This window comes from Suncus etruscus, chromosome 6 (assembly GCF_024139225.1).
Source record: "Suncus etruscus isolate mSunEtr1 chromosome 6, mSunEtr1.pri.cur, whole genome shotgun sequence".
Classification (NCBI taxonomy): domain Eukaryota; kingdom Metazoa; phylum Chordata; class Mammalia; order Eulipotyphla; family Soricidae; genus Suncus; species Suncus etruscus.
The window spans coordinates 3,847,907-3,875,744 of NC_064853.1; the positions used below are offsets into that span (position 1 = coordinate 3,847,907).

Below are 27,838 nucleotides of genomic sequence, written 5' to 3' on the forward strand. Positions count from 1 at the left end.
TTTTACCATCTCAGGACCTGGACAGATTCTCTGGACTTGTCTCTTAGGCCAAAGCTGGTGGTGTTCAGAGCTCACTCCTGGTTTTGTGCTCAGGCAGAGCTCACTTTTAGTGGTGCTTATGGGGACATGGGGTACTGGAGAACAAACCCAGGTCAGCCTTGTGCAAATCAGACGCCCTCCCTCCCCGATGACTGTTGCTCCAGCCCTCTTCCCTGGACCTATTGGACCTTCCCACAGATGCATGTGTTTGGCACAGCTCAGGGCACCAAAGCTGACACACAGATCCCTACCCACAATCACTTGGGGCCCACAGTCCGCAAAAAGGGGCATACAGCTGGGCTGAATTGGGGTGCCCCTGATTCCTGAGTCTCACCCCTGTCCAGAAGCCAGAAACGCCTGGGCCTGTGGGCTAGTGAGGGACTAAATGGCGCTTGAAATGGGGGGTGCAGTACAGGAGGGCTCTTCCTTACATGAGGTCCCCAACCCACACATGGGGTGCCAGCAAACCCAAGTCTGGGGCCCTCCGCAGCCTCCTTTCACAGACCAGTTCTTCCACATCCTCTGTTCTCGGGGGTCTCTGCTCCAGCCTGAGGTCAGGGAACTGGACTAGAACTCGGACCCGCCTAAGCACAGCCTTGGCCCCCTCATCATCCTCATCATTCTCATCCGAGCAGAGGCAGCTCTGTCCTTACCCATACAGGCTCACGTCTGCCAGGAAGCCTGTTGGCAGAGGGGCCCTGAGCGCCAAGCGTCCCCCCCAAATTTCGCCTCAGAAACTCCTGCCTCCTTTGCTCACTTGGCACCTCAGTCTCCCGCCACCTACCCACCACATTCTTGACATGCCGTGTGCTAACTTGGCAGGCACAGAGATGGTATGGGGACCCCCAGAGAGAGGCTGGTGGCAAACGAGGCTCCCCTCCCATCCTGGGCGCTTGGCCCTGCCCGCCTTGGCGAGGGGGTGTGGCACCAGGGGGAGAAGCGGGCATTCCCGGGGGCCCCACACACTTCCCCGCCACGCGGCCTCATGCCTTCATTTTTCACGAAAACCGGCCAAGATTGATGAGGGAGCCAGGCAGGAAAGACCCGCCGTGCGCCCTGATTTATCGACCACTTAGCGCTGATGAAGCTGCGAACAAGAGACGCACAGATGTTCACGCGGCTTCTCCTCCCTCAGCACCGAGGCTCTGAGCATTTTTAACCACTTCCTGCACCGCCCCACCCACCCGGGGCCCCCACAACAAAAAGAGCACAGGGTCTCTCCTCTCAGAAGCCAAGGGCCAGGATCTCCTTCCAGACTGGAACTCTGAGATCCTGGACCCAGGACCAAGCCATAGGCAGCAGGGACAGCAGGTGTTTGCCTTGCAGATGGCTAACCCGGGTTTGAGGGTTCGATCCCCAGCATCCCAGAGAGTCCTCTGAGCTAGGACTGCCAGGAGTGATTCCTGAGCACAGAGCTAGGAGGAAGCCCTGAGTGCCTCTGGGTATGATTAGTGCCCAAAATAGAAAAATAGAGAGTGTAAATTATCTGGGGGCTGGGGGTGTGTGACCCCTTAAGAGTCTGTGCCCCTCCCCCAGACACCCACAGTCTGTGTCCCCCATTCTGGGTCTGCTCCCCATCCCCGGCCATGTAATCCACTGCCTGATGGTTTGTTTCTCCTCTCTCCTTCCTCCAACTCTGAAGCCAATGGTGGGACATAAGTCTGTCCTGAGCAAGACCTGAGCTTTGTTCCCCAGCTAAGTTTCTCCAAAATGGCATAACTGGGTCAGAGCGATCACACAGTGAGGAGGGCATTTGCCTTGCACATGGTCGATCCAGGTTCAATCCCCGAAAGCCCATATGACCCCTTGAACCTGCCAGAAGTGATTTCTGAGTGCAGAGCCAGGAGTAACCCTGAGCACTGCCAGGTGTGGCCCCAAAACAAAAACAAACACCCACAAAAAAAATCAGACCCACTTGTCGCTACCCAGGCTCTCTTGTTTAAGGAGATAAAAGACTATGTAAGGTGTAGGGGGAGGGCAGAGATATCTAGGAAAGCTTAAGGAGGAGGCTGGTGGAGCACTTCCTGCCAGATTCTCAGGAACAGGGAGGCTGGTGGAACCCCAAAGGGCAGCTGGGCCCTGAAGGGAAGGCAAGAGGCGGCTTCCATAAACAGGACAGTCAAAGCATAGGGAGGTGGTGACAAGCTAGAGTGGCTCTTTGCTCTCCAAGCCTGGCCTGTCCAGCCCAGCCTTACCCAGGTGCCAGGCCTGCTTCTCCCTAGGGTCCGGCACCTCATCCAGGGCCTTCACAGCCCAGGAGCTGGGAACCCAGTGCTCCCCACTAGGTCTGCCCCAGGAGGGGCCCAGATGAAGCCCCGGCACCCCCTGGAGGCCAGAGAAGGCTCTGCGGGAGACTTAGGGCCGGGGTACCGCCTAATCTCACACACCCCTAGTGGGGACCTTGGCCCACCTGCCAAAGACAAGCCAGGCAGAGGCAGGAAGCCCAGGACCCAAAGAAACGGGCCCAGACATGCTGTAGAACCCTCATTGACAGCCCGAATGTCTGCCCTTGTCTGTGTGTGAGTCTCGGACCCGTGACAGGCCCCAGACCCAGGTCCCATTGAGCAGGGGCAGCAGTGTCAGAGGTCAACGGGGCCTTTAAGAGCCTGTCGATGCTGCCCCAAGAAGCACCTCTGGGAGAAAGTTCCTGTGGGTGCTGGAATCTTCCAGTTAACCAGAAACACTCAAACCCAGCCCTAGTGGGACCTTTCTTGGTCTCAACCATCAGCTTTCTTACCCTGCTTCCCCACGTGAGCTCCTGGCTTCATCCTCCTGCTTGGGGTTCCCGAGACCACCCTGTCGCACCCCCCCAGGGCTGAGGCTGGGTGTGTGGGAGGAGCTAGCAGAGAGGATAAAGGATGAAGTTGGGATTTTTCCTTCACCCCACAGCACCGGGACACGGATGCTGTCCACTTCCCGGAAGTTCCAGAAATATCTTCAGATGCGGGAAGCAGAATCCATGTCTTTCAGGTTGCTGTGAAGAAGCTCGAAGGACTTGCCTCCTTCTCCCCACAGTTATCTTGGAACCTGGGCGTCCCTCTTGGTGTGCAGGAAATTCGAGAGAGTTGAGCCGCCCGCATCACGCTTGCTCGATGCATGCGGCCCCATGTTGGGGTCCAACTCTGAGCTTCACCCCCGCCCATGAGCCATCTCTAGGCCTACCTAAGTGGAGTTGATTTGGGTTGTTGATGTTTTCTTAGTTCACTTATTAGTCTGGGTTGTTATAATCATGTCAAAGTTTTTGGCTATCGATGTCCAAAGTGACCACTTGACTGCCTCAGAGTCCCCACAACCTTTGGCCTCTGTGTGTCACTTTGCCGTCACTCCTCACCCCCACTGCATGGTGTCTGGTTCTGCAATTCAGGGTCAAGGGTTTGTCGCCTTGGGGGTACATCTGCTCTTTGACTCTGTAATCACAAAGAAGTGAGATGATCTGTGTGTGGCCTTCTCCCTCTGACCCTGTCCTCCACCCTCATTCCCCACGGCCGTACTGCTCCGTCCTATGTCCCCAACCCTTGTCCTGGATGAGGGATACTCAGAAGGTGCCCCATGATAGAAGGTTCCTCATCACCCTGTGCTGGTCATGGGGCTGCTGCTGCTGGCCTTCCAGTGGCTAGAGAAGCCCCAGGGACAGAGGCAGTGGACTCTGTGTCAAAAGAGCCACCCAGGTCCCACGGGTCGCCATCTCTGTTTTGGGTTTCTGGGGATCGGTGGGACTGAGGCTATGACTCTGAAACAGGCTACCTCGAAAACGGGCATCCTGTTCCCTGGCCTGACAAGGCTCTGGGAGTGGCAGGTTCAAGGCTTCCAGGCTCCTGTGGCCTAGAGAGTGACCCTTGGTGGCATATGAGCCAGCCCTGAGGAAGGCACCGGACACTGTCCCAGGGGCACACTGGGCAGTGCTTGGTGTCCCACCTGGTGGCTTCCTGGGGCCGGAGAGGCCGCTCGTGCTTTTGGGGACCCCAGGTACCCCGCTGGCAGCTCCGGGACTAGGTGGGAGCCACAGGCGGTACAGCAGCCAACCTCTCTGTCCCCACAGAACCCCGACATCGTGCTGGTGCATTACCTGAATGTGCCCGCCATCGAGGACTGCGGGAAGCCGTGCGGGCCCATCCTCTGCTCCATCAACACCGACAAGAAGGAGTGGGCCAAGTGGACCAAGGAGGAGCTCATCGGGCAGCTGAAGCCCATGTGTGAGTGACCCCCCAGGGCATGCCCAGAACCTCACCCATGGGGACGGGGCACAGGGGACAAATGGGCTTGGAGGAGCTGGGGCTGAAGCGGCTGCAAAGGCTGCTTGGGGGTGTGGCCAGTCGATGGGCGTGGTCTGTTGAGTGGGTGTGGCAGTGTGGTGGGTGTGGTCAGTGGTTGGGCTGGTCTGTGTGGGCGTGGTTTGGTGGTGGGCATGGTCAGTCCAGGATCTGGAGGCATCACTGTGCTGCCCGCCTGCCTATCCTGCCTGTCCTGCCTCTGCTCCCAGGCTCCCTGCTCCCTGGTGGCCCAAGCTGATGCCTCTGTCCTGGGCAGTGCCGGTAAAGCTGCTTCCAGAACTATCTGTCAGGTGCAGGAGCTCACATCTGCACACCTGTGCAGACTCTGCCCCGGACACCCCTCAATCTTTCCAGAGCCCCTGCTGAGGGTCTTGCGGTGACCTGAGAGCCCTTAATACTCAACTGGGGTGTCTGCAAGTGTAGGAAACGCCCTCTGCATCCCCAGCCTCACAACCAGCCATGGGGCCATAGGAGCATGCAGGGTCCTGGCCTTGCTGCAGCCAGAACTGAGAACCAGGCAGGGAAGGGGGTTGGAGCTCGCAGCAGGCCCGTGCGACCCTCCCCTTGTCCAAAGCTGGGTGCCCAGGATAACTGAGGGGCTCACGCTCCCCAACTTCTCTCCAGCCTTGTCCATGCTTGTCCGTACAGCCCCCAGGCCCTCTCTGCCGTCTCCCAGCCAGAAGTTTTTCCTGGAACCTGACCACACCAGGGACACATCAGACTGAATTCTGACCACTTCACCACCTTCCCACAGATTCCTCAAGGGAGTCCCCTGTCCCTGCCATGCTCGACGCCCAGCTTCCACCCATCCCCAGGGCACCCCCTCAGGAAACTGAGAAGCCAACTCTAGTACCGTTGGTCCAGACACTGGCTAGGGGACACCCAGGAGGCCAGATAGCTGCCAAAGAAAGGTCCAGCAACATCCACCTCCCACATAGCCACACCCCTTTCTGTGACCACGCCCCTTTCAAAAGACCACACCCCTTCCATGCAGTTGCCTCCTGCACTCGCACAATTATGTGAAGCCATGCCCCTTATTGGTCACACCCTTTGCATGACCACACCCCTTCATAGTGCCACGTCCTCTCAGGTGACCACACCTCTTCCATGCATTCCAGGCCAAGACCTTTGACCTCTCACCCCAGTGGCCCTGAGACATTCTCTGACCCGGTGAGAGACAGACTCAGGCCCAGGATGCAAGAGCAGACCCAGGACTCTGCTCAGTGCTCCCCCTTCTCGGCCTGATTCTTAGGGAGAAGAAACACACAGCATCTCTGCTGGGTCCCCCAGATGCTGGGTTTGTGGCTTAGCTGCTGGGGCTCAGCAGACTCTAGGCTGGTGCTCAGGCTCCCCCATTCTGTCTCCTGGACACCATCAGCCAGAGAGAACCGAGGTCTGGGCTTCTCCACAGCGCCTCTTCCACCCAAGTGCACACCCCCATCCTCAGAAGGGTCTGGCCTGGCAAGTGCCCCGGGCCACACCCAGGAAGTCTCTGTCCATCTCCCCAGTGGTCCTCACCCATGCATGGCAGGAGAGAAGCCAGCCCAGGACTGCTCGAGGCTTAGCAAGGCCACAGTTGGCCGTGCAGCAGGACAGTTGTGTCAATGTGCCCTGACTCCCTGCAAACACGTAATGTGGGGCTCACAGGACTGGGGGGCTCCTGCAGCAGAGGGGGTCCTTTCAGGGCCACCAGAAGGACCCCCCTACTCCCAGGATGGGGAGCACAGATGCCTGCAGGAGTAAGAAGGCGGGAGCGACTTGCGTCTCAGACACAGACACGCCGCCCAGTGCCGGAGCAAATGCATTATCGCCGCCGCATTTCCACATAAATCACTCGCTTCAAAGGCTCCGAAACTGACTTCCTGAGGTTCCCCAGTTCCCCTGCCCCGGGGCCACCCAAATGCTCGTGCTTTAATCAGGATGCTTCGCTTCTGGGTGGGAGAAGCCCCCCCCTACACCCAGCAACACAGCCACTGCCTCACCTGTTGCAAGAAACAGTGCTCCTGGCTTCAGCTCCCACGAGCACTGACTTCAGAGCCAGGCTGCCTCTGGGCAACCCCGGGGAACCCGATAGTGACCCCAAGATTTCTCTTGAATCTACACTGGATGGTCCCCTCCTGACTGAAGGAGAAAACACCCAGAACCCGTGTAAAGCTTCCCAGAATGTGTCCAAAGATGCCTCATGGCCTTTCTAGAACCTTCACCTTAAGTTGCAGCAAAGACCAGAACACAGCTGGGGAGTCAGTAAAGTCTTCCAAGAGAGGGGACCTGGACAGGGGACACATTTATGGGGGAGAAGGATCCACAGACCAGCTTTACCTTGGAAGCTTGTCTGGGGGGGGGGGTCAGTCTTGGGGCTCCTCTGCATAGACATCCCCAGTGTTAGATCCATCTGCCGTTCAACTTCCCCCTGGCTCTGTGTAAGGTTGCAGAGGACCTCTTCCTGCAGTGAGTGACTGGACTTAGGTCTGAGCACCCCCAGAGTTCTTTCCACTTGTCCCCACCATAGAGACCCCAGATACCCTATTTTCCTCTTGGGCCCAGGTCCCTCTGTGGTTCCATGAAGGACATAGCAGGGAATCTAAGGCGGGGAGCCATGGCACCCCAAGGTGTGCTGCCCCTGAGGAGGGTTGAACAAGCTCAGGGCATCTCCCTCAACTCAGTGGACCATGCTGACACCCGCAAGAAGGACTGACAGTGAGCCCCATATGGTGACCCCATGACTGTCTGCAGGCTGTGATGCATCTAGTGCTATGAGAAAGTGCCTCCAAGCCTCTCCTCCCTGAAGAAGTCAGCCGAGGCCCACTCTGTGCTCTGGGGGGCAGGGGGGATCCCCCAAAGGGCTTGGGCACACAGAAATCCACACACAACTGTGGATTGAGTTCAGTCTCCTGCCAAGCTCCTGCTTTGAACTTGGCCCAGGTAGTGACTAGAAGCCAGGTCCTGCCCTGGGCATTCATGGTGGGTTAGGACGGTCCAGTCTATACCCAGATGGGTCCTTGGGTGGGATCTCCAGGCTGGGGAGGTTGTGTCTGTAAGGGAGATGGGGAGAAAGAGACTAGACACCAAAACATAATCAGGGTGTGTATGAGGTGATGGCGGCCATTTTGATGGCAGGGTAGGAGGTCAGGTCCAGTAGGGGGTCAGAGGAGGTGTGGATAGGAAGTATGTTGAGAGACTGCGTAAAGTCTGAGATGAAGACCACGTAAACTGTGAGGTGAAGACTGTATTGGTTATGGGGTAGAGACCGCACTGAGCGTGAAGTGAGGGCCTTTTTGGCAGTGGAGTAGAAACCATATTAATTGGGGCCGGAGAGATAGCATGGAGGTAAGGCGTTTGCCTTTCATGCAGAAGGTCATCAGTTCGAATCCTGGTGTCCCATATGGTCCCCCGTGCCTGCCAGGAGCAATTTCTGAGCATGGAGCCAGGAGTAACCTCTAAGCACTGCCGGGTGTGCCCCCCAAAAAAACACAAAAAAAAAAAGAAAGAAATCACATTAATTGTGTGGTGAAGATCATTTAGGTAGTGGTAGAGACCATTTTGATAGTGGATGGTGGATTCTTTGAGACTCAGTGGGGCTGTGTGGAGTTGTGAGCCTCAAGAGGCTATGTTGGTAGCGCAAAGGGGCCATGCGGAGCGAGGTGGAAGCAGATGGTGCCGAGGCTGAAGTGGCCCCTGAGGGAGGGTCGAGCGGCACCCACCTCCCCCCTGGACACCTGCAAGAGAGTGGGTACCTTCAGGAGACCGAGCCTTAGCCCCCAGCACCCTCCAGCCCAGCTCCCTGTGCATGCAGAGATCTGTGCGTCCCCAGGACCCCTGGCCCAGGCTCGGACATTGCTGAGAAGCTGTGAATGAGGCTGAGGCTGAGTGAGGGGTGAAGCATGGACCCCCCCTCTCCTTGGGGAGGCCCTGGGAACCCCCGGCCCCCCCCCAGCTGTCACCACCCCCAGGGCTTTGGTTGTATCTTCTCCGCATCTGCTGTTTTCTCCTGGTTTCCCGACAGCCGAAGCCCAGTGAGGGGGTGTTTATTTGGCTTTGCTTCTTTGCTTAGATTAAAGCCTGGTGATCAGAGAAGAGCAGAATTGAAGGCAGAAAAGGGGGGGGGGGTGCTCGCTCAGGGCACAGGTCCGTTCCTGGTCCCTCAGCGCCACCTGCTGGCCAGTAGCAGCAGTGTGGCTCAGAGGGGTGCATGGATTTGGGGGGCAGTGCTGGGGTTCATAGGCTTCTGGGGCGCTGGGAGCACGGGGACTCGCTCACTCTTTCATGCCATGCAGGTGTCACCTGAGGTCATGTGGCCAGGATCGGCACAGCTGTGCTGTCATGGGTGAGGGCTCTGTGCCAGCTGGGGGTGGAGTGGGGGGAGGAGGTTAGAAGGGCAAAGCTGATCGCAGAGGTGTCCTGCCACAACACACACACACACACACACACACACACACACACACACACACACACACACGTACACACACACTGCTGCAGGGTCATGGATGGGGAAGGGTGGCCAGGAAGGAAGGAAACTCCGGGGAGGGCAGGGGAGAAAAGAGGAAGGAAGCAAGTGAGGAGAAGGGAGGAGAAGGGAGAGAGGGCAGGGGAAGGGAGCTGCGGGTCAATCATGGCGTGTGTGTGGGGGGGTGGGGGGAACCACACAAGAGACCGTCTTCCTTCAGGCCGCCCTACTCAACCACACGGCTCTCAGCAAGCACTGTGCGGGGCTGTACACGTACACACATGCACATGTTCATACCTTAGACTCATATTCCCAGACACGCACCCATCTGTGCTCACACAGTCATGATACCCCCATGCTTCCTCATGCATGCTTCTATAGAAACACATGTCTACAATCTCTTCATATATCCTTCCATGCACCTACCTACACAACCTCATACATGTTTTCACATATGCAGACATGCAGTCAGTCATACTCATACATATAGTCCCACACCACACCCCTCTAGGCACAGTTCACACTCATTCACATGTAGTGACACAGGGCTCACTTGTGCACTCGAAGCATATATGTGTCATTATAGAGTCCCTAGAGCTGGCAGCTGCTTCTTCAGGTTTCCTTAAAAGCCCAAGATTCTGTGCCACAGTGGCCGAGGGGAGCCTCCCTTTCATGCACTCATATCCTTAGGGTCCCACTGGGGGCTCTTGGGAGAGCAGTGGAGCCACATCCCCCAGAAGTAAAATTGGCTTCAAAGCCCCCTCAGCCCGCATACCCCGTTGGTCTGGGGTGGGGGTTGTCTCTGCTCCAGCCCTGCTCATCACAGCCCCACCTGGATGCTGGAAAGCTGACTACCCCCTACCAGGCTCCCCCAAAAGAGGTGCTGAGCCCCTCCCTTTTCCTGGGGTGCCCTCCCCAGACAGATGAAAGGGGAGAGCCTGGACACCCACATTCTAGAAGATCCCATGCTCAGAACAGGGGCCACGTCCAGTCCCAGCCACTTCTCCTCCTGGGAGTCCTGAGCACATATGCCCAGGATGGGAGCGAACAGGGGGTACGGGGGGGGGGGTCTGGCGTGGGCAGCGGGGCAGGACAGCCCACACCAAGGCCACCAGTTCCTGGGCACTTGGTCTCCATGGAGACAGCCTGCGATGTCACCTCTGCAATCCAGGGGCTCACTCAGCTCTACCATGGCGGCTCCTGAGCCACATAGGGGGCGCACAGGAGGGGGTTATCTCCAAGGCACATGGGCCCAGTGGGGAGCCTTGTCCCAGGAAGGCGTGCTCTAATGGGGTGTCAGTGGTTCACTGGCCTGGCTCATACTCTAGCTCCTGGGGCTTCCTCGGGTGTTTGCTGGGTCCGACAGGACAAGGATTCCAATCCTATTGAATCAAACCCTGGGGGTCCCCTCCCGCTTCCTTAAACCCCAACTCCAAGAACTCCAACTCCAACACATGAAACCTGGGGCAGGTGGGGTAGAACTGTCCCCCATATCCCTGGGGCCTCCACCCACCCTTGGGCCCTCCTGATCTCTCTGCTGAGGGCCAGTAGAGGGAGGCTCCTGCACCTCCAAATTGTGTCCCAACTCTCCTCCCCCCCAAAACCCCACAGTGGCACCTTGGGTGAATCCTGCACTCAAAAGTGCTCCCAGAGCCGCTGCTGTGGGCAGAGATTCCGGGCGAGCAGCCAGGGCCACGTCTCGGTCATTGGCAGAAAGTCCATCCAGGCCTGGTCAGTGCAGGAGTGGGCATCCTGTCACCCTCAACCCCTTCACCTCCATGCAGCCTCCACCCCAGACCCGTCCACCATGCCAGGATTCTGAGGGAGCACCCACCTTCCCAGGGAGCATCATCCTCACAGACATCTTCGCCACCCAGAGAGCCAGCTAGTCCTACAAACCCAGGAGGCCTTCCTGGCTGAGGCCTGACCTAGAAGTGAAAGGCACTGAACCCCCTCATCAAGAACCTGGTCAGAAACCTCACCTACTCCTGGGTGCTCTTTTAGTGTTGTTCTGGGGCAGCGAGCAGGCTGTGGGTGCGAATTTTTATCACTCTCCTTTACCCACACCTCTGCCCACAGGACTTTTTTTTTTTTTTTGGCAGACTCTTGGCATGTGGGAAGCGGAGCAGCATGTTAAGAGCCATCTTGGAGTGGAGGGACAGAGTGATAGCACAGCGGTAGGGCGTTTGCCTTGAATGCTGCCGATCCAGGACGGACGTGGCTTCAATTCCTGGCATCCCCTAGGATCCCCCAGCCTGCCAGGAACAATTTCTGAGTGCAGAGCCAGGAATAACCCCTGAGTGCTGCTGGGTGTGGCCCAAAAAGCAAACCAATCCAAAAAAGGCCATCTTGGGGGGCCAAGGCAATAGCTCAATGGGGAGGGCATTGCCTTTCACATAGCTGACCTGGTTCAATCCTCGACATCCCGTAGGGTCCCCCAAGTCTTCTGGGAGTTATTTCTGATAACAAAGTCAGGAGAAATCCCTGAGCACTGCTGGGTGTGGCCCAAAAACTAAAACCAGAAAAAATAAGCCATCTGGAGAGTAGTTGATATTCGGTACCAACAGCTCAGCCCCTTGGACCAGGGGTGACGACCACTGGGCACTTTGTGCTCCTCTTCCTAGAGCTCTCCAATCCAATCTGTCACCCTGCACCCGGATTTCTGTTTCCAGCCCACAGGAGGAGCACAGGAGAGGGAGCACCGCCCAAGCCCCCGAGCCCTGTGGGCTAAGTGGGCTCAGGGAGCGACAGAGCAGGCAGAGCTCAGAGCCTCTGTGGCTGCCATGAGCACAGCAAATCCCCAGTCATGGTTGGGGACCCCCAGGGAGCCCAGCTCTTCAGATGCTCCCCGCCCCCCCCCCATGAACTCTGCAGGTGTGTGTGTGTGTGTGTGAGACTGGGGTGCTCAGTCCTGTGTTCACCACGAGCACTGCAGAACCACTCGGTTGGAGCTACAGAAGACTCAGGAACAGTCCCCCCATCCTGGGCTGGGCAGAGCTGATGTAGGAAGGATGGGGAGAGGCATGAAGAGGGGTGCAGGGGAGGGGTGGAGGAGGAGTATTGGAGAGGGATGGAGGGGTGCAAGAGAGGAGTGGAGGGTTTGAGGAAGGGGCAGAGGGCGAGAGAGGCTGCAGGGGAGGGTGGGGGAAGGTGAAAAGTTTAATCTGTCCTCCACCCTCAAGCTTGATTTACCTTTGCTTTTGTACAAGAAGGTCTTGCCCTGGCCTGTCTCTGGCACAGGCCGGGCAGGGGACAGGGCTCCCCCCACCAGACCTGACCTGGGTTTACCCCAAAATCTCCTCCCCAGCCCAGCCACACACAGGGGTTACAAGGCAATGTCATCGTCATCTCAGTCACATCCCAGGCCAGTTGTTGGCAGGGGTTAATTCGGTTCCTGGAAGGAAATCCCACAGCATGACTGAAGAGGCAGTTTACTATGGGAACAGGATAAAAATACTTGGAGACGTATACACAGCTTCGCCTTACAGTAGTACATGGAATATGCAGTGACAGTGTAAATACAGTCTCGCTATGACATAGATACCACATACACACAATATGCAATTGTGTGTACATGCTTAGCATGTAAATCTGATACAGTCTATACAGCGGATTGCGCAAAGGCATGTACAATAGAATCATGGGATATGTATGTGACATATTCCATGTAAATTTACATGCAACTTGGCTATATGATCTATTGCACATGCACTTACAATGTGCTTCATGCCATGTTTGGTGTAAGTATTAACGTGGTGTGACGGAACCTCACATCTCTGTAGTGTGCGCTCGGTGCGATCTGCTCAGAGACATGGAACACACGTGTAAGTGCACACGTGGCACACAGGAAACAGGGAGGGTAGTATGGTCATGTGTGGAGGAGCAGGTATGGAGCATCTACATGCAGAGCTCAACACATTTACGTGCTCAGTGGAAATGTACGAGGACACACATACAACATAGTAGCATCATGTGGAGCATGTTGCACATGATATAAGTGTCACAGGTAGAGCATGTGTTGCATTAAATAATTAGCGATGGATCTGGATGGTGAAGGATGGAGGCCTTTATTCTTAGGCCATGGCCACGTGGCTTCATCCCCCATCAACCGGCAGGTCTGGGGTCCAGGAAAGCGACGGGCATTGAACTCACTCACAGGCAGGCTTCAGGAAGCATCAACTTTATTCATGCCCTATCCACCACATGTGTGGCCTATATCATAACCTTTCAAGCATTCAGCCATTCTTAGCTAGCCCTGCATCTTAACTCCTGTCAGCCATCTTCCCTTTGACCTTCCTCCTGGCCAAAGACCAAAAGGGGAGCCTAATCCCCTGGGTCAAAGGCTTTATCTACCTTTTCCAAGACTCCTCCCAGGAATGGGCGGGGTCTTGCAGGTAAGGTCAAGTTACCTAGGAAGAAAGGAGGGATGAGACTTCAGCATATACATGTCCAGCAAGTCAGAGTCCTGATATAAACATATATGTGCAGGGCCTAGCAATGTTCTGTATAAAGCATTTACATGCACAGAATAGCGTCATGTGCAGAGCATTGATATGTCCAGGAGGACAGAGCATCAATGTGGACATTTACGCACAGGATGGCATCACATGTGGACTATTTACATGTACAGGAGGATAGTGTTATGTATGGACATTTACACATGATAATATCACAAATGGAGCATTTACAAGTACAGGAGGACAGTCATGTATGAAGCATTTGCACACATAGGATATCACATATGGGGCATTTACATGCATTTATCATCCTGTGTGGAGCAGTCACAGAACACAGCCACACAGAGCAGATCATTCACAGTCTAACAGACATACGTCTGATGTCACGTGGTGACTCACAGGCATGCGAGGGTGCAGATGATCACACAGACCCAGAACATAAATGTGACATGCTGCAGAGAGGGGCCAAGCATGCATCTGAGGGAACTTATGCACGCAGTCACAGGAGCATGAACATACACAGGAGAGAACATGTGTTTAACTGTGGGGATGTGTACGCGCCCACTAGGGAGCTGGCCATAAACCAGATCATATATGTACATACAAGGTAATTGAACAAACATAGGAACATGCGCATGCATGCGAGGGAACAGGTGTCATTGCCGTGGGTAGAAGAGTCATGTGCGTGGCCACATGGATGGCCTATGCAGTGGAGAACAGGGCACAGAGGCTGCTGTGTGACTTCAGGACAGATGCACACGTGTGTCCTCCCAGGCTGGTGTGTAGCGTGACTCTGTCATAGCCACGTGTGCGACTGCCCTGTGCCATGAAGCAGACAGTGTGGGTCCCGCATCCTGCCTTTCTCTGGAGCCTGATTCAATGTGCCCCCTGGGGCCTGATGGCCTCCTCTGTCCCCCTTAGTCCTGGGGCCCCCTGACAGGCCCCCTTCCCACAGTCCGCAGCCCCTGACCAACCTTCTCCCCCCTCCCCAGTCCACGGCATCAAGTGGACCTGCACGAATGGCGGCAGCAGCTCGGGCTTCTCGGTGGAGCAGCTGGTGCAGCAGATCCTGGACAGTCACCAGAGCAAACCGCAGCCTCGCACGCACAACTGCCTCTGCTCCGGCAGCCTGGGTGAGTGCGGGGCAGAGGGCATGGGGGGGGGGCGTGGAGCATGGGGAAGGGGGTGCAGGAGCAGGGCTGGGCCACAGCAGGATCAGTCTTCACTATGCTCTGGGCCTGGACTCCGTCTCCCCAGAAGGGCCCCAGGTCTTGGGGAGCCCCCCACTGGGGAGGGTTAGCCCGGGCAGGAACAGCCGTGCCCGGGTGCCCAGGTGCCCTGAGTGCTCCATCCTTCGTGCTTTAGCTCTGCACAGTGCTCAGACCAGCCTGGTGCAGAGCGCCTGAGGCAGGGAAGGACTCAGCCTCGAAACAGCCTGAGGCTCCCCTGGCCAGCTTGGGCCCATGTGGGAGGCAAGGGGCCTGCGCGAGGGGTTGTGCCTCCAGAGCTCTGTCCAGGTTTAAGCCGGTCAGTCCCCCAAGCCGTGAGCAGATACAACTGAGCACATGGGCAAGGGGGACCATGAGCCCTTCTCCCTCCTCCTGAGGGCTCACTGGGCTTGGGCCCTGGCAGGGGTCCCCCCCACTGGACCTGCCACCCCAGGAGCCCTTCTAGGGTGACCAAGGTGTCTCAGGCTCTCTCTCTCCCTGTCCTGTGGAGGGAACTGACCCTACAACAGGTATCTCAAAGGAGAGATCACAGGGTCAGAGTGAGCAGGGTTTGATGATGCCCCGTCACACCCAATCCTGACTGCATATCTGTGTGTGTGGTGCTTGCGTGCATATCATGTATGGGTTCTTGTCTATGTGTGTGCCTATGTGTATTTCACTGTATGTGTTGTGTTCACGCGTGTTTGTACATATGCATCTGTGTTTGTGTGTACATTCTCATGCACTGTACTCTGTATGTGCATACATGGATGGGCGTGTTTGTGTTTGTGTGTGGATTTGTACAAATGTGTGTGTTCGTGCGTTTGTGTACGTGTGTGTTTTGTATGCATTGTTGCTTTGCAATGCCTGTCATCTGCTTGTGTGTTCATGTGTATATGTGTGTCTGTGTACATGTCTGCACTTGTGTTGTGTGTGCGTATGTGTGCGTGCCCCGTGTGGCCTTCGCAGGAGCGGGCAGCAGCGTGCACCACAAGTGCAACAGTGCCAAACACCGGATCATCTCGCCGAAGGTGGAGCCGCGGACGGGGGGCTGCGGGGGCCGCGCCGAGGTGCAGCACAATGATGTGTCCGAGGGCCGGCACGAGCCGGGCCACAGCAAGGGCCGCGAGAAGAGGAATGGCAAGGTGGCCAAGCCGGCTCTGCTGCACCAGAATAGCGCCGAGGTGTCGTCCACCAACCAGGTGGACGTGCCCGACACCACGCAGAGCTCCCCGGTGTCCATCAGCAGCGGCCTCAACAGCGACCCCGACATGGTGGACAGCCCCGTAGTCACCGGCGTGTCCAGCATGGCCGTGGCCTCCGTGATGGGCAGCCTGTCGCAGGGTGCCACCGTGTTCATGTCGGAGGTCACCAACGAGGCGGTGTACACCATGTCCCCCACCGCCGGCCCGAACCACCACCTCCTGTCGCCTGACGCCTCGCAGGGCCTCGTGCTGGCCGTGAGTTCCGACGGCCACAAGTTCGCCTTTCCCACGTCGGGCAGCGCCGAGAGCCTGTCCATGCTGTCCGCCAACGTGTCCGAGGAGCTGGTCCTCTCCACCACCCTGGACGGGGCGCGCAAGCTCCCCGAGACCACGATGAACTTCGACCCCGACTGTTTCCTCAACAACCCCAAGCAGGGCCAGACCTACGGGGGCGGGGGCCTGAAGGCCGAGCTGGTCAGCACCAACGTCCGGCACTCGCCACCCGTCGAGAGGAACTTCAGCTTCTCTGCCGTCCTCACCAAGGAGATCAAGACCGAGGACACGTCGTTCGAGCAGCAGATGGCCAAGGAGGCCTATTCGTCCTCGGCCGCTGCTGCCGCCGCTGCTGCCGCTGCTGCAGCCGCAGCGGCCGCTGGCTCCCTCACGTTGTCGGCCGGCTCTGGCCTTCTGCCGTCGGGGGGTGGCCTGAGCCCCAGTACCACGCTGGAGCAGATGGACTTCAGCGCCATCGATTCCAACAAAGACTACGGGTCCGGCTTCAGCCAGGCCGGCCACAGCCCCCACGTACACCAGACCCCCTCCCCGAGTTTCTTCCTGCAGGACGCCAGCAAGCCACTGCCCCTGGAGCAGGGCGCTCACAGCGGCCTGGCCGAGTCCGGGGGCACCTTCGTGATGCCCACGGTGAAGACAGAGGCGTCGCCGCAGGCCAGCTCGTGCAGTGGCCACGTGGAGTCGCGTCTCGAGGCCCCCTCGTCCTTGCACCTCATGCAGCTGCAGGCCAACTTTCAGGCCATGGCAGCAGACGGCGAGGTGACCATGGAGACCTCGCAGGCGGCCGAGGCGGGCGAGGGGCTGCTCAAGGCCGGGGACCTGCAGGCCTGCAGCTCGGAGCACTACCTGCAGCCCGAGACACCAGGGGTGATCCGCAGTGCTGGGGGGGTGCCCGTGCTCCCTGCGGGCAGCGTGGTGCAGGGCCTGTACCCCGTGGGCCAGCCGGGCCTGGGCACCACGGCCAACATGGAGCTCAGCCTGGACCACTTCGACATCTCCTTCAGCAACCAGTTCTCCGACCTGATCAACGACTTCATCTCGGTGGAGGGCGGCAGCAGCGGCGGCGGCGGCAGCGCCCTGTACGGGCACCAGCTGGTGGCGGGGGACGGCGCGGCGCTGTCGCAGGCCGAGGACGGGGCTCGCGGTGCTCCCTTCGCTCAGGCCGAGATGTGCATCCCCTGCTGCAGCCCCCCACAGGCCAGCCTGCCTCTGGCCGGAGCCGAGGCCTACATGCATGTCGCCGAGGTGGTGTCAGCCGCGTCGGCACAGGGTGCCCTGAGCATGCTTCAGCAGAGCGGCCGCGTGTTCATGGTCACGGATTATTCCCCCGAGTGGTCCTACCCCGAGGTAAGCCCTGCCTGATCTATACCCCCCAATACCCAGACAGTTGCCCGCTCTTGGCCAGCCCGGGAGTAGGGAGCACCAAGGCAGGATGGACACCCTGAGGAGGAAACACCTAGAGCAGCTGAAACAACCCATCTGCCTGTCCCCTGCGGGTCCCAGCCAAATCAGAGGGAGGGAGACAGTGTCTGATGGCCTTACAGAAGCAAAGCCCTTCTTGGGGCCAGAACGATTGCATAGCGGGGACAGTGTTTGCTTCCACATGCCGCTGACCTGGATTCCATCCTCAGCATCCCATAGGGTCTCCCAAGTCTGCGAGTACACAGCCAGGAGTAAACCCCAAGCATTGCTAGGTGTGGCCCCAAAACAAAAAAGGAATCAAAGCCCATCTTGTGAGGGTTCTGTTCCTTCAGCCCCAGGCTGCCTCAGTTTCCCTGGACTGGGTTTGACTTGCTACAGACCTGAATGCCCCTGGACCCAAGGTTGCCTGGCTAGAATGCTAGCCAGGCGGAAAAGGAGGGAAAGGGGAGAGGGGGAGGAGGAAGAGGAGGAGGAGGAAGAGCAAGAGGAAGAGGAGAAGGAAGAGGAGGAGGAGGAGGAAGGCATGCCCTCTGCTGGTAGCCTGGGGAATGGAGTTCTTGGTCACTTTCCCCCCTGGGAGGTGATTAGCCATGGCCCCCCTCAGTTCATCTGCCACACTACCCCTGAGCTAGTGTCTGGGGGAAGCTGCCAGGACACTCGGTGTCCCTTCTCCGTGAAAGATCCACTGTCCCATGGGGCAGTCAGGTAGCACAGAGACCCCCAAACCCTGGTGGTGGACAGAGTCCTGGGCAGAGAAGCAGTTAGGGGTGTGTGGGTGGGGGAGTAGGGTGACATCTTGGGGCCACTCCAGGCCACTCTGAGCCTGGACATGATGTGCCTCATTTTCCCCACTTATAAAAGGGGGGAGGGGGAGATCAAGACAAGATTGAGCCATGCAGGCTGCATCTCCTGCCGGTGGGGAGGGACAACCCCCCAGAAATTTCCTCCCCTTCGTCCCTGGGTGACTCGAAGGGGACACCGGTGATGAGGAGGCCCGAGGACTGAGGTGTCCCCCCCTGAGAGCTTGGAGACATGTTGACAGCCCAGGTGCCCACTGTGGCCTCGCCTTGTGCCTGCTGGCTCTACCCTTGCTCTGGCATTGGGTTAGCCCCATCTTCAAAACTCTGGGTGTTCCCCCAGGAGGGGGGCCCAGTCAGCCCAGCTCAGCTTTCCCCAGGCACTGAGGCAGCCTCAGGTCCCTAAAACTGATCTCAGAGGAAGTTGGCGCCTCAGCCAGCCACGCGAGGGCGCCACGGGACCGGGGAAGGAGGAGGGAGCGGCCGCCGCTTCCAGAGGCTTCCAGCTGCCGGCAACCAAAGCAGCTCCAGCTCAGTAGGACTTGGGGCACACAGGGCAGTCACTGGGACCTCGGGCCTCTGCCCCGCCTGGGCCCTCCTCTGCAGGGCCAGGTCAGCAAACTGGCTCAGTGCCCTCAGCTAGGCCTCCAGGGTGCCTGGCACCTGCTTGGCAGAGAGGTGAGGCCTCTGCTTCCTCCCTCAGCACCCCTATTCCAGCTCTCCTGGGAGTTGGGGGGGGTCTCGGACCACCTCCGCCATCTGGCTGCAGAAGGTCATGCTCGGGCACAGGTCACACCTGCACATTGAGACACACGTATGCAGGCTCAAGCATGCATCCATACACACATACACGCCAGGCAGGCACAGATATGCAATTCACGTAGACATGTGCACAGATGCAGACATGTTAACAGACACACACCACATGGACACACACATTGATATATGTGTGTGACATGCACTAACAGATATCCACTCACATGGACAGACACACTAACAGACACACTGACTCACAGAGGCACATGGACAGACACACAGAGACGTCCTAACAGACTTGCACAGACTGGCATATGCTAAGACGTACACATAGGGCCCAGAGAGATAGCACAGCGGCGTTTGCCTTGCAAGCAGCCGATCCAGGACCAAAGGTGGTTGGTTCGAATCCTGGTGTCCCATAGGGTCCCCCGTGCCTGTCAGGAGCTATTTCTGAGCAGACAGCCAGGAGGAACCCCTGAGCAATGCCGAGTGAGGCCCAAAAACCAAAGAAAAATAAAAAATAAAACAAAGAGGGCCCGGAGAGATAGCATAGCGGTGTTTGCCATGCGAGCAGCCGATCAAGGACCAAAGGTGGTTGGTTCGAATCCCGGTGTCCCATATAGTCCCCCGTGCCTGTCAGGAGCTATTTCTGAGCAGACAGCCAGGAGTCACCCCTGAGCAACGCCGGTTGTGGCCCAAAAACCAAAACAAACAAACAAAAAAAGACGTACACGTAGACAATTATATGCATAGATCTAGGTAAATACATGCACACAGAAAATACATATAAACACATGCTTCAGGCTTGCATCAATAGGCAGATAATTCATTTACATGTGTTCTCAGACACACACATACACCTGTATGCGTATAGCCATGCTTAGAGAGGGCACAAATGTACACCTACACGTATGTTCACATGAAATGATTACATGGTATACGCTATGTGTATACATGTCATGATTGCACATAGATGTGTGTGTCCCTAGGCATGCTCACACACAGACCCACACGAGTGCCCCCAGACTCTGCCCGAGGAGCATCGGAAACCTGGGTCGTGGCCAGCTGCTGGTGGGGCAGAGACCTGGGGTGGCACTGTGCCCCCACTTCACCCGTGCCCGCCGCCGCCTGCCTGCCTGCAGAGACACCCCCCCTCAGGTGTCTGCGTCACAGCCCACTGGGGCCAGCCGGGCGTTGCCATGGGAACCGTGCCCCGGCTGCTGCGCAGGGCTGCAGCGTTGCCATGGAGACCTCGCAGGGCTCTGCAGCACTTTGTTCCCCAGAAGCTCCTTCCTCCTCCATCCGCCCCAGGTCCCCCCCCCCCCGCCCGCAGCTGGCTGGGCACCTTCTCAGCCTGTCCCCCAGGACCAGGCAGGCTGGGTTCTGCGCTGCTCCCTCGTGCCTGTGTGCCCAGGATGCCCTCAGCCGACCTTGCTGCAGCCTCCCAGGACCACAGGCACCAGGAGAGGGGCAGTGGCAGCTCCCCCCTCCAAGACGAAGCCCCCCAGAGGCTGGCGCCTGCCCCTGGCCTCCAACATGCAGTGCCAGAAGGGGATGTTGGGCTGTGTCCTCTCTAAGAGCCAGAGGAGCCTGGCAATGGTTGGGGATATTGGCTAGGTTGGGGGGGGTCCCAGAAACTCTATTTCTTCTGCTGCTGTCAGAGGGCAGGTGCAGTGAGGGGGTTCAGGGCTGCCCCTTTATAAGGCCAGGGAGTTCCTCCAGGGTAGGGCTGGGTAGTGGGGTTTTGGGGGTCCCTCTGATCAGTCCCATCCCCCTCATCACCCTCCAGCTGTTCATCCACCCCCCCCTGGGACAGCCCAAACAAACATGGGGGCCAGAGACCCCCCCAACTGGGAGAGCCATGGACATGGGAACCTGAGACCCGCTGAGACACCCCCGCACCCCTGTCTCTTCCCAGGTCTTCCTTCTCTGTTCTCAATCCCTGGGGTGGGGACCTGGGTCCGGGGTTGTCTGTGCCCCAGAACTAAGCAGGACTCTGACACCCCTTCCCTAGTCCTAGCCCCTCCTGCAGTGCCACATGTGGGGTCCTGCACATCAGCCGTGCAGACTCTAACACCTCTATGTGTCTGTACTACCCCTACCCCTGAGCCTCTCCCACATCCCAGGCTTTCTAGAACCTTCCTCCCCCACCTGCATAGAGCCTGGTTTTCTCTACCAAGCCCTGGAGAACATTCAGGCCCTGCCCCCCCCCCAAGCCTCTACATGTCTTGGGCCCCCTCCCCATCCACGCCCCACACTGCCCTCCACTTCCTCCTGGGGTCCATCCCTGCAGTCAGTTCGCAGGGCCTGGGTTGGTCTGGGAGATGGTGGGAGTTGGGGTGAGCATGTTTGTCTCCTGGAGTGCGGCTCTAATCGCCATATCCAATCCACAGGGCGGCGTGAAGGTGCTGATCACGGGCCCCTGGCAGGAGGCCAGCAGCAATTATAGCTGCTTGTTTGACCAAGTCTCAGTGCCCGCATCCCTCATCCAGCCCGGGGTACTGCGCTGCTACTGCCCAGGTGAGGGCCAGGATGCATTGGTGGAGGGGGAACAGGGAGATTTGGGCGGGACTCAGGGGGTCATCACTTTGGGTGCTGGGAGGTCAGGGGTCCAGACAGACGCAGGAAGATTCCCCCCACCCCAGCTCAGCCCATGTTGATGCATCTAGAGGGAGTGGACAAGAATAGGCACTCAGGACTGCCCGAGCACTGCAGGAAGGTGGGTGCTGAGCTGGGTTGAGGCCGCCCAACCCCACTCCTCGGAGACACGCAGGGTCACCCCTCTCCAGCCTTGTCCTAGCTCAGCCAACGAAATGTCATGAGCAAAAAGAATGGGTGGGCATTAGCAAAGGCAGAAGGACAGCCACAAGCCAGAATGCCCCCCACGAAACAGGCCCCCTGCTTTGACCCTGTCCGATGTCCTGTGGTCTCTCTTCAGCAGGACTCAGACCTCTGGCCCAGCACATACTCAAGGCTCTGTGGCTCCTCACGCTGAACTGGAACTTTCTAGGCCTTGTGTGTCTGGGAAGAGTCAGTCACAAGTAGGCCAAGGTGTGCGGGCCCCATTTTACCTGGGCATGGCCCCCCATACCTCCCCTGCCCCCAGACTCACAGCCTCTCACTTCCTCCCTTCTCCACCCAGCATCTCCTTCAACCCAGGAGCTGGGCTGGTGTCACCCGCAGCCTGGACTCTGCATCCCCAGCTCAGCACCCCTTTGCACCTCACTTGGTACAGGGAGTGGGGTAGAGCAGCCCGTCAGTCATCAAACTGACCCCTTGTCACCTGACCTAGAAATCGGGGTCACTTCCTGTGCCCGGTTTTCACCCAGTCTGCACCTAATTGTCAGACAAGAGATGCTTCCGCAGGTCCCTGGCACTGACGCCCAGGCCAGGAGGAAGAGCCCAGACCATCAGACTGGCTGGGCCTTAGTTTTTCCATCCGTGAAGGCCTCCACTCTTGGCAGCAGTGTGAAATGGGGCACCTACAAAGTACCTGGCACGTCCACTTAGTTCTAGAAGTTTCTAGAGCCAGGCCTGGGCTCTTCCCCCTGGGGTGGCCAGGTACGCAGTCTAGACTGCTGCAGATTTTCTCCTGGTTTCTCTGGCTCGGGTTGCCCCCCCCCCCACTCGGGGATCCTCGGATACCCCCGCCCCATGCTCCTTGGCTGACCCCGCTTCATGGAACAAGGGGTGCCCAGTTAGGGCACAGGCTGGGCTCCCCACACACAACTGCTCCACCCTGTGGGGGCTACTACAGGAGTTGGGACATATCTCCTAAGAGCTCAAGGAATTATGGCTCAACTCAAAAAACGGGACCCCTGAACTAGACCACAGACGACTGGGGATGGGAGGGAAGGAGAGGGACAGGAAGGGAGGAAGGAAGAGAGGGAAGGAGAGGGACAGGGATAGTGAGAGAGAGAGAGAGAGAGAGAGAGAGAGAGAGAGAGAGAGAGAGAGAGAGAGAGAGAGAGGCTCTGACCTTAAGCACACCCCAGATCTTCCGGGGAGAGCCCCTGCTGGCTGCTGCAGAACACAGGCAGGACCCCCAGATACTGTGGGATTACCAGTATTGGCACTGCCTGGTGGGCACTGGGATGAGGAGGAGACTGGTTGGAGCCAGGAACCCAACCCTGATGTAACTCAGTGTCTGCCTTGCTGCGTGACCTGTGCACAAAAGGCCATTGCAATGAAGAGGACTTTGGCAACGAAGACACACCCACGGCAATTGGTGGCTTGGGCATGCCGAGTACCGTGGAGGGACAGGCCTGAGGTCACTGTCTCGTAGGAGCCAGGAAACCAGCCTGAACGTAAAGTCACTAGAATGGAGATGTTTTCTTGTGGGATTGTCATAGGTGGTCCAGGCACCTGGGGACAGGCTTCCATGGCCCCCGTAAAGGTGATAGCCCGAGTCAGTGGGGACAGGAGGAGGCAGGAAGCAGCCACGAAGAAGGCAAAGGAAGTGCAGAGGCTGATGGCAGGAAACATGGCGGCCACAGTAGGAAACCATAAGTGCAGAAACTCCATAAGGAAATCTCTGACCATACTGGAAACCAAAGCCTCTATGGCAGGAAGTGCAATGACACCATTGAAGAACTGCAAAGAGGGGCCCTAGCACAGCGAGTAGGGGGCTTGTCCGGCACGTGGCCGACCCCGGTTCAATCCCTGGCATCCCATAGGGTCACCAAACCCACCAGGAGTGATTTCTGAGCACAGAGCCAGGAGTCATCCTGAGCCCTATTGAGCATGACTCCCCAAAACAAACCAACAAACAAAATGCAAAGATCCCATGACAGGAAAAGCTCAGTCAAGGGTGAAGAAGCAGGTAGGGGTCATGGCCCAGCAGGAGTAGGTAGTGGGGACATGACATAACAGTGACATGTCTACAAGAATCAGGGTGTGGGGGAGCAGGAGGCAGACAAGGAAGAACAAAAAGAGGAAAGCCCGGGGCATGGGTTGTGGGGCTACTGCTCCTGGCTTCAGGGTCCCTCCCACCCCCCAGCAGTACACCTATTGGTTTCTGGGAGGAGCTGGTGGAACCCAGGGTGGTGGGATTGTCCTCCGCCAGAAGCTGATGGTTGGGGACCCTGGCAGGCACAGCCAGGGGAACAGCTTGTGGGGGTTGGGGGGAGAGACCAGAGAGCAGAGATCAGACAGAAATACTGCCTGGGATACTTATGGCTAACCCATGGGCTCTCCCTGCCAGTCTTAATTTGTCCCATGGTGGGGTCCCCCAGGGTCACATCTGTGGGGTGCTGGGAGGAACTACACTGAGTACCCCAGGGGCTGGCAAGGGCAGAGGGCAAGCTCCCGAGAAGGCAGCTGAATGGCTGCTCATGGACCTTCCTGTGGGTGAGCCTGAGTTTAGAGATGGGTCCAAGGGGTGGCCGAGCCATGAAAAGGGCCAGGTTTGCCATAGAGACCTCAGGGAATTTGTCAGCCTGCTTAGGGCCTGGAGGGCCACCAAGTGGGGAGCACAGAGGGTCCCCTTGGGAATTTCTCAGTGGAGGAGAACAGGTCCAGATGCTGAGTTCCCACAAGGAAGCAAAGGATTGCCTGGACGTCTGTCCTCGGATAGGAGAGGCCAACTTGGGCCTCTGGGTCTGTAAGCTTCTGACAACCAGGAACCAGAGCAGTAACTCAACCCCCAGCTCGGCCAGCTTGGACGCCAGGCGGGTAAGGGCGTGGGCTCTAATGTTCCAGAAAAGCCAGCCCTGACCACAGATGGCTGCTGCCATCCTGTCACCACCTAGGACAAGGACAGCCCACACCCGCCCTGGCCCACCAGCTCCTTATCCTGGGGGTTCACAGAGACCCCAAGTCTCAGCAGGAGCCCCAGAGAGGCAGTGGAGCTGGGTCAGGGGGCACCTTCCTTCTTCCTCCACATTGCAAGCTGCACTGAGCCGGGGCTCACTCTGGGAGCCTGTGTCTGTCCTGGGGCCTGTTTCGGAGCACTCATCCCAGGCATGTGACTGACATTGCAAGGAACCAGATGAGTATGTGTGTCCAGTCTGGAGCCTGGATGATGCTAAGGAGCAGAACCGGCCTGGAGGCCATGGCAAAACAGACAGACAAACTGAGGCAGAGAGGCCAGGAAGAGTCACAGGTCTGACGCAAAAGCCAAGAGCAGACACCTGTATGATGGACCCCCAGAACCTGGCCACCTCTGGGCTCCCAATAAGGTTCTGAAAATTCTGAGTGCAGGAGCTCCAAGCAGTGGGGTGTGAAGTGTAGGAAGGGGCCACACTGGTCCCCATGGGCCCCCCTTTTAGCCCTCCAGCCCTGACCTCTCTTCTTTCTTGCAGCCCATGACACGGGTCTTGTGACCCTCCAAGTGGCCTTCAACAACCAGATCATCTCCAACTCAGTGGTGTTTGAGTACAAGGCGCGGGCACTGCCCACGCTGCCCTCTTCCCAGCATGACTGGCTGTCCCTGGACGGTAAGGGGGAGTCTGGGGGACCCAGCGGACAGGGTGCAACATGGGAGGGGGTCAGTGCAGTGGGAGGCAGGGCTGGGCCTCTGGGAGTGTCACCTTAAGCTTGGGGTTTCCTGGACAGAACCGAGGCTGGGGCTGGAGCCATGATAGTGCTGGAGAGAGGGTGTTTGTTTGCCTTGCACATGGTCAACCCGGGTTCGATCCCCGGCATCCCAAAGAGGCCCCCGAGCCTCCAGGAGTGATTCCTGAGTGCAGAGCCAGGAGTAATCCCCTGAGCATTGATGGGTGTGACCCCAAAATGAAACAAAACAACTAGGGCCATCTCTCCTCTCTGGACACATGGGGCCGCAGGAGCTCAGCATCTTCTGCTGACATCCTATACACCCCAACACCCCGACCTCTCTCCAGGGCACTGTTCCTGGGCACCCCCAAGCCCTGAGCCTCTCTCAACTCCCTGGGTGTCCTGCCAGATCCGCCCTTCCGCCAGGCTTTAAATCCAAGAACCCAGCTGCTGGGCCTTCACTTCTCAAGCTCTCTTGGCTGCTCCTGTTGGCTCCCTGGCAGGAGCTGGGAGATATGTTGTGTAGCTCCCCTGGCTCTCTCTAACCTCCTCACCTCTGACTCCCCTTATGCCGTTGCTTGGGGCTCAGAGGAAACCTGGGGAGGGTGTCATGGGAGTAGCTGCGCAGACACAGGTGCCTGGAGACCTTGCCTCTGCACTGTGCCCAGCAGTGCCTTGGGTCAGCAGGCAGGCAGGCACCTGGACCCTGGCAGAACCTGGCTGGCTGGGTCACTCTCTCTGGCCAGAGCGAGACGCAGATTGTAACTGAGAAGGTCCCACGGCTCAGAACTCTGGTGGTTTCAGTTGCGCTCTGTGAGGCCAGGGCGCGTTCCTCGACTAACCAGATGGCCTCCAGGGTGGACAGAGAGACATGAGTCTCCATGGTGGTGGTGGGGGCAGTGGCCAGGTCACAGCCAGGCATGGCCCAGGAAATCCAAGAATCTCTATCGAAGGGGCGGGGTCTTCAGACAGCAGTGTTTGGTTAAGGAGGGATTTTGGCTAAGCATGTGACAAACACCCCAATCCTTGGTCGTCCCCCCCAAGTGCCTGAACCTGGGGGAAGTACCCCCCAACAGCCTTCTGAACTGGAGCAGGAATTGGGGGTGGGCGCAGGGTTGCTGGAGTGGATGGAGGAATCTGGAGATCCTTTTCAAAGAACTAGGGTGGGAGGAGCAGACCCCCCAGTCTGTCTGCAGGAAGAGGTGACACCTCTCCCTAGGGGTGAAGGCTCATGGGGGGACCCTTTTCCCAGCGGATAAATAACAGGAGGTGGGAATGGGGGGCAGGGGACCACCGAAGCGCCTGGGGGGGCGTGAAAAGCATGGAAAGGGGGGCTCATCCTAGGCCCCGAGCTCGCCCCAGGCGGGCGCTGGCTGGCTCGGAGCCTTTTGTTGGCGACGATGCAGCCGCAGAGGCCCGGCTCTCCCCTCCCCGGCACCTTCCGGGGCGCCTCCCGCCCCCACGGTCACCCTGCGGCTTGGAGCCAGAGCCGCGGCGGGTGGAGCCGCGCGGGATCGGGGAGAGGAGGGGGCGTGGGGACTGCGGCGCCCGCAAACTGGGGCGCGGCGGCCTCGGGCGCTCGTGCCCAGGAGCGCGCGCGCGCGCGCGCGTGGATAGCTGCAATGCGGGGTGGGGAGAGCGCGCGGCACCCCCAGACGATCCACTGAGAAAGTGGGTGCCCCTCCCTGGCCGAGAGCCTCCGGGGTTCGCTCCAGGCCGCGCCCTGCTCGCTGCTTCCCGCACCCCCTGTCTGGATGGCGAGTTGGGGTGCGGGGAGAGGCAGAGCGGAGCGCACCGAGGCTGCTGCGCCAAGCCTTTGTCTGAGCTGCGCCCCGTGGGGGGCTGTTATGTGCCTGGAGGAGGGGGCAAATCCCCCCCACACACACACACAAAGGGTGCACCTATCTCCCCTTTAGCCTTCCCCCATCTCAGCCGGGCGCAGCTAATCAAGCTATCCACGCGCAAGGCTGCCTAGAGCTGGAGAGGAGGTGGGGTAGGACCGGGATGGGCGCGGTTACCTTCTTTCTGCACCAGGGTCTCCAAGGGTGGAATTGGGAAAAAGGGCACCTGCCGCGACCCCTACCCCGGCTTTGCCCCCCCACCCACCCCGAAACTGAAGGGGCTTCCCGGCTGCCCCCACCCCCACGTCCCTGTGCGCCCTAGGCTCCCTCTGCGCCTTGCGCTTTGCGGATGCGGCGGCCAAGCGCCTCTCTGTCCCTGAGCGCTTTGCCCAGCCCCAAATGCTAAGGAAGGCTTTGGGGAGGTGATGCCTCCTCTCCTGATCTCAGCTTGGGGAAGGGAAGAGAAGAAGAGGAGCGGTTTGTCTCTGGCCCAGCCTTTGTGAACCCCCCCCCCCCATTCACCAGCCCTCTCCCAGTTTTAGACCGCCTCCCCCAATGTTTGTAAGGGACACAGTAGATGGAAGAGAGTTCCTGTCCAGACACAGGTTACCC

The 27,838-nt window shown here is 58.4% G+C and overlaps 2 protein-coding genes across 6 annotated transcripts in view; one reads left to right on the plus strand and one right to left on the minus strand.

Moving 5' to 3' along the window:
- ERRFI1 (ERBB receptor feedback inhibitor 1) overlaps positions 1 to 27,838 on the minus strand; it is a 731,587-nt gene that overhangs the window by 536,871 nt on the left and 166,878 nt on the right. The window lies entirely within an intron of this gene.
- The window catches only part of CAMTA1 (calmodulin binding transcription activator 1), a 552,305-nt gene that overhangs the window by 465,428 nt on the left and 59,039 nt on the right, over positions 1 to 27,838 (plus strand). For all 5 annotated transcript variants that reach the window (XM_049775266.1, XM_049775269.1, XM_049775270.1 and 2 more), the window contains 5 exons: positions 4,079 to 4,232; positions 14,204 to 14,344; positions 15,389 to 17,262; positions 21,284 to 21,410; positions 25,193 to 25,327. In XM_049775266.1, coding sequence (XP_049631223.1) covers positions 4,079 to 4,232; positions 14,204 to 14,344; positions 15,389 to 17,262; positions 21,284 to 21,410; positions 25,193 to 25,327 — 2,431 coding nt within the window. The remainder of the gene's footprint in view (positions 1 to 4,078; positions 4,233 to 14,203; positions 14,345 to 15,388; positions 17,263 to 21,283; positions 21,411 to 25,192; positions 25,328 to 27,838) is intronic.